At 42.0% G+C, this 6432-nt stretch overlaps 1 protein-coding gene across 7 annotated transcripts in view; it reads right to left on the bottom strand.

The window, feature by feature from the left end:
* Positions 1-3517: 3517 nt before the first annotated feature.
* The window catches only part of TRAF5 (TNF receptor associated factor 5), a 43707-nt gene continuing 40792 nt past the window's right edge, over positions 3518-6432 (bottom strand). For all 7 annotated transcript variants that reach the window (XM_024751111.1, XM_024751110.1, XM_024751116.1 and 4 more), the window contains 2 exons: positions 5115-5283; positions 3518-4483 (listed from right to left, as the gene is read on the bottom strand). In XM_024751111.1, coding sequence (XP_024606879.1) covers positions 3906-4483; positions 5115-5283 — 747 coding nt within the window. In that variant the 3' untranslated portion in view covers positions 3518-3905. The remainder of the gene's footprint in view (positions 4484-5114; positions 5284-6432) is intronic.

Here is a 6432-nt window from a genome sequence, read left to right on the forward strand (position 1 = left end):
GGATTGGTTTAGCTTGTCTGCATAAATTTTGCCCCTAGGGCTCTCCCTTCAAATGTTTTTTGCCTATTCTTCTACTTTGCATCACAGACATTCAGAATGGTCTGAGACATACATGTTTCTCAGGAGAAAGAAGTTAGGAGGCAAAGTCTATCAGAGGCAGCTGGGAACATGTGCACAGTGAGCATTTTGGTTCACCGCTGTAGTGACCGCTAGATTGTTTTATGAGGACAAGGACAGTATCTGTTCTATTTGTACCTAACGTAAAATCTGATAAAAATATAGTCAGTTAACATTTGTTTTCTGGAAAAAAGAACAGTGCAGGAACTGAGTTACAGACAAGCAAGTATACAGCCCCGAGCAGGGGCTCTTGGCCTAGTGGAGGGTAGGGGTTGAGTGCAGGGGCTAGTTTGAGAAGGCATCCTGGAGGAGGTCAGGCCAAAGCAGAATCTTAAAGGGCAAGAATTCACCAGGCAAAGGAGGTGAGGGTAGAGAAGAGTATTCTAGGTAAAAATGTACCACAAGCACTAATGTCAGAACGGTTTAGAATGCTACTGCTAAAAGCCAAGTAGGATTGTCAGGAGGTGAGGCTGGAGAGGCAGAAGCAGGCATGCAGGGCCTTGCCCACCACACCAAGGAGGCTGGGCTTTGTCCTGTGGGTGATGGAGCCACAGTGGGTGGGGTGAGGTGGAGAGTCACCCTCAGATTTTCTTTGTAGACATTACTGGATGTCAGTGTGAGGTTGGATCTGAAAGAGGCAAAAGAAGAAAACAGGGAGAATAGTTGTGAAGCAAAACCTGTAGGCCAGCAAATAGGGCAGTAGTAGGCAGTAGGGATAAGAGGAGTAGGAATAGTTTTAAGAAATTATTTGGAGGTCCCGTTGGCATACTGGGTGGGTGACTGGATGGGGAAAGTGAGGGGGGATTCATAGTGTCCGGACTCTGGCTTGGATGCTGACGTCACTAACTGGGGTGGTATAAACGGGAGGAGTCACAGGCTGAGAGTGGTGGGGAGACTGGGAAGATCTCCAGTTCAGTTTTGGTGAAGTGTACTTGAAAGTACCTGTGGGACTTCCATGCTTAGATGTTCAGCAGGTACTTGGATACAGGAGTCTGCAGCTTAAGGCAAAGGCCAGGGTCAAAGATACAGACAGAGGAGGGAGCAGCCTGGGGGAGATAATGAGTTCAAGAGTGCTGGGGGTGGTGCCCTGGGAGCGACTGCTATTCTCAGGGTGGCATTTGGCCCTGCTGACATTCAGCTCCCTTCCCACCTCCCTTGGTACTTCTCTAACCTCTGACCTCTTCTCCAAATGCTTTGCAGATTCCTATTCCTCCTCCCTAAAGTGTGGTGTCCCCAGGGGATTTCACCACCAGGTCCACTATTGTGCATCCATCGAAGCTTTATCTCCAGCCCAGAATTCTTATGTAAGATTAAGACCGATGTCTGCAACCACTTTCAAGAGAAAAGAGGTAGTTGCAGTGTGGACCGATTGTCCAAGGGCCATCACAAGGGGTTCGTGGCTCTGTGTCCCATTTCTGTGCACTCAAGACTGGCACTTGGAATTGACCCTGTGACTATGTCTTGTTTCTCTGAAATCATCACATCTGGAGACCAGAGGTTAGAATTCAGATCTGTTAAGGTGCATTAGTATGTACCCCACCTCCCCACCCTATTTGAATCCTGCACATACCTTTCTCAAGGTTGTTGACTCCCCTTTTATGCCTAGTGTATTGTTTTCTTTTCATCAGGAACTGAAATCAGACGAAAATGGAAATAAAAATTTAAATCTTACAGATACAGAATAAAAATAACCGTTCAGATCATTAAAAAGGAAAAATAAGTGTCCATGGCTTGACTTCCTTAAAACAAAATTCACAACTCTTATTTTGTGAGAAAGAAGTGCTTTTTATTTCAGAATACCTTGTTTTGTGTTCACTGTTTCAATGATGAAGGGACTCTGAACTCATAAGGCAAACCATGCCGTGACTTCCATTTTTTATGTAGAGAAGTTGGTTAAAGCACAAAATCAGTATTTTGATAAATTCGCTTTTTAAAATCTTTTTCACATCAAAGACTTAAAACTAGTTACAACAGTGTGATCTGTTCCTCAGGAACACAAGGATGACTTTGGACTTGATGAGAAACATTGAAAACAAGCACACAGCGCCACCTGCGTCCCGCTCTGGGGTCTAGAGAAACACTTCCTGAGTTTGTCTGAGGGAATGTGCTGACCGTCAGCTGTACCCCAGTTCACCAGCAGATTCAGGGTAGTTCTTTAGCAGATTTCTATTGTGAACCTAGGTCTTTGAATTTAACCCTTTGGGAAGATTTGTGCAGTATGAGTCTTTGGTATCTTGGAAATTTCACAGGAGAGATGAAGAAAGTTCCATTTATTCCAGAAGCCACTGGTGTCAATCATATGCTTCTGTGAGGTGAACTGATCAAGAGTTTTAAGGTGTGTGGTCATCATCCGAGTGAGCAGCTTGCCCTTGCACGCTCAAGGGAGCCAGCTGAGTGTCGGCCATGCTCGGTGGCATAACGAGAGTTGGGGCTCAGGAAAACTGGGTAGTTTTCTTGTTAAACTCAGGCTTATCAAGAGTCAGAAGGACTCAGATAGACTTGTATTTACACTCCCAGACCCATACAGATAGATGTAGAAGAACACGATCAATTTCTGTTCTTCACAAAGTACTCAGGACTTCGACAAGAAACATCACAAGTTTACATAAGTGCCCATTTTCTTTTCAATTTATGAATTCAAAATTCCTCTCAAAAAGAATAGGAGATACTGCTTTTAGCCATCAATTTCGGATGGGAATACGAACACCCACAGGAAATTGTAATGGTGTTCTCCCTAGGTTTTAAATTCCTCTTATCCATTTTTGACATTTTCTCCATCATATACTAAATTCTGCCCATCCTCATATTAATTTACTATTCTTACCAAATACCTTTAAACTATTTGTATACATGTACATATATTTATTAAGTTGAATCTTACGAAACTCATAACATTTGATCATTTTGTTTGAAAATGTTTTTTTCATGTGCTTGAACCTAATAAAATCTGAACTTCAGCTGGATGGCTGTACCTCCTTATGTATAAACTATGCCGTGCTTTCTGCTTTACTTCAACAGGGAGAATGAAAATGCTTACTCTATTCACCACTTCTTATGCATCCTTGCAAAACTGTGCTTGCTGACTCCTGGTAAACTTCATGAAAATATTAAAGGTGTAGTAATTTCCACAAATACAGTATATAACCAGAAAAAGTCTGGTCCAAACTGGGCAGATTGAAGGACATTACCCATCTACCTAACTGGAATAGCCTACCCTAAAAGATAGTTTTTGCAGGCTTACGGTCAGGTCTAGAATCAAAAGGTCAAATATAAAATACCAAAGCATGGGGCTTCCCTGGTGGCGCAATAGTTTTTGCAGGCTTATGGTCAGGTCTAGAATCAAAAGGTCAAATATAAAATACCAAAGCATGGGGCTTCCCTGGTGGCACAAAAAAAAAAAAAAAAAAAAAAAAAAAAACCAAAGCATTTTCAACTGGAAATTCTACTTCTGTGTCCTCAATGACATTTAATATTATAGAGGGCCCACCCTGAGACCCCACACTAAGCACCAGTAAAAGAGGTATGCCCCAGACCTTACCTTTAAGAAAATTAACATCTTTCAAGAGATATAAAAATATAAATAATGAGAAGATATTCTAAGTATTGTCAGTTTCAAACTGGGACAGAATAAAATGTAAAAAGAAGACAGCACTTGAGAAATCTCAAAATGACTTCAAACATTAAGGGCAAAGAGCCAAATACAAGTGTGTGTCGAGCCTACATTCAGTCACTACATTAACCAAAGGTTCTGGATTCAAGGAGTCCTTTTATCACCCCAGAAGCAGTGATTAGAGATCCTCCAGGTCAGTTAAATCCACAGCCACTTTCAAGAACAGGGTGTCATCTTTAATGTAGGTGTTCTTGGCATTCTCCAAAGTGGAATGAGCCACGAAGCGTGGACAGCCAGAGGCAATGTTCATCTCCCCGTCAGGTCTTTTAAAGCTGCTGCTATTGGGGTCAGCCTTGAAGGTCTCCATAATGTGGTTCCTTTTGCCACTTTGGTCCAAAAGCATCAGGGTCACCCTCTGCCTGAATGGCCACTGCAACAGTGAATCAAACTCCCCTCGCATTACCACAAAGTACAACGACAGGTGCGTACCCTTCCCGGACCCGTCCCCATTCAGGTACGCTCTAGCACAGAGCCTGTAGCCACACCGGCTGGTGTAGAAGGGCTGGCTGAAGATGGATACTGTGTGTCCGTCCAGCGCCTCCTTCTTCTTCAGCTTGTAGTCTGTGACCTTCCAGATGAGCTTTCCGTTATAGCAGGCACTTTCTAGCAGCTTAAATCGCTCTTCGTTTTTATTCAGCTGCGCTTTATGAATATTAATGTGGGCATCATGTTTGTTAGTCTCCCCTTCCAAAACAACTGCAAGGAAAAAAAGACTCTGAAGGCCTTAAAGTTGTCTTTAAAATTTGCCTGAAGAGGAATTTTGTTATCTGAAGAGAACCAAGAAAATTCTGACATCCCAAAGATGAACTGAATTCAATGTCCACCAATGGACAATTCCTATTAATAATATCAACTCCGTGATTCTTGTGTCTTGGCAAGATTGGCACCAAGAAAACCCAAATGCGTCCTCTTGATCTGAGGCTCACCAAAGTGTTGAGAAGATGCCCTGTGTACTGAGCTAGCAGGCATCTGCATGGTAAGCCCCACTGCTTTCTAACTGGAAGGCTTTGAAACAGCCAAGCCTGTCTCTTTTTCTATACTTAAAACAATGTTCCCACCACATCTTTCCCCTTCTCATTTTTGTCTACTCTCCTTAAAAAACCATCACTCCCTGTTCTTGGAATTTCCTGGCCCATTTCCACCCCTTGCTTGTTCCAGCTCCCGCTCATGGCCCTTCATCATTTTTGCCTGAGTGGCCAGAACCTCATGCTGTTCTGTTTCACAAATACCAGATTCAGCCATTACTGATCCTGGACAGCTGCTTGTTTCATGAACGCATGTAGAAATAATGAATCACCAACAGATAAGTATAAAACATTAGACATACCTAATCTTTGATCATGGGTTTCTAGCAGGGTGATTTTCTGTTTCACTGTATCAATCGCTTCCACCAAAGGCCTCAGGTCAAATTTACTTTGTTGCTGGTTAGCCATTTGTAATAACTGACGCACCTGAACTTCTAGCCAAGCGGACTTGTCAATGTGACTGGCAAGAACCTTTCAGTACAAAGTGGATCATCATGTCAAAAAAATTTGAGTAGTTCGTTAAGGTTATATCTTTCAACTCAAACATTTCACCTTTAGTTAATCAATTAATGAAATGAAAAATGCACAGTCCAGAAGAGAAAATTCAATGAGGATCTCAGAGAGATGAGTCACCTAATAGTTTCCTCCCCCTCCACAGCATCTCTGCTCCTGTTTCAAATCTTTGAACTGTTCTTCATCTGAGTTTTACTCCTCCCTTGGTGTCTCTCCTCTTGGTTCTCTACCCTATCTTTATATTTCTGTTCTCTACTTGCCTTATCACTTCCTTCTCTTAGATGCTACTGTTCTAATTCACTCCTACTCTGCTAGAAGGCAGAGAATGCGCTGGAAGAAGGCCCACCTGTTCTGGCCTGAGCACTACAGGTGGTACAGAAGTGCCTGAGCTAAAGCCTGAACATTTGGTTGCTCTTTAGATGGAAGGCACTAAATAAAACTATATATTTCTCCTCCACTCTTACCCTTAGTGCCTTCATTCTTGACTGGTTTTTGTGTTAGAAAGAGGTCAGAATTGAGATAATAACATATGATGGCTTTCCTTTTTTCTACACACACACACACACATCCATATGGTATGCTGACAAATATGGAAATGATATGGCCTACATTTTCTGGGATAATCCAGATTTCAAAAAGATTGCCCATATCACATCTTGAAATATTTTCCACTGTAAATTTTATCATCACAATAAAGTCATTATTCTTTAGGAATTTGTTTATGGTTATTTAACATTCATGATTCACAAAGTAATTTTTGCTATGTTTTAGTGGTGTTTAGAACATTTTCTTCCCAGGGGAATTAATAGTTTCACTTTGTTGACTACAAAATGCAGGACTACAGACGCTCTCAGGGAATCTGAAATCAAGTGACTAACATCAGCCCAACATTGATTACAGCCCTAATTGCCATAAATTATAGAAAAGTACTATGCCAGTGTAAACATGTACTAACATTGCTAAATGTACTGGGTTATGTAAAAGAGGACCTTTATTCTTAGGAAACACATACTGAAGTATGTAGGGGTAAAGGGCCATAAGATAGACAACTTACTCTCAAAGGGTTCAGAAAGAATACCCAAGGGGGCCTGGGGGGGTGGTGGCAAC

Source organism: Neophocaena asiaeorientalis, unplaced genomic scaffold (genome assembly GCF_003031525.2).
Source record: "Neophocaena asiaeorientalis asiaeorientalis breed wild unplaced genomic scaffold, Neophocaena_asiaeorientalis_V1.1 scaffold67, whole genome shotgun sequence".
Lineage (NCBI taxonomy): Eukaryota > Metazoa > Chordata > Mammalia > Artiodactyla > Phocoenidae > Neophocaena > Neophocaena asiaeorientalis.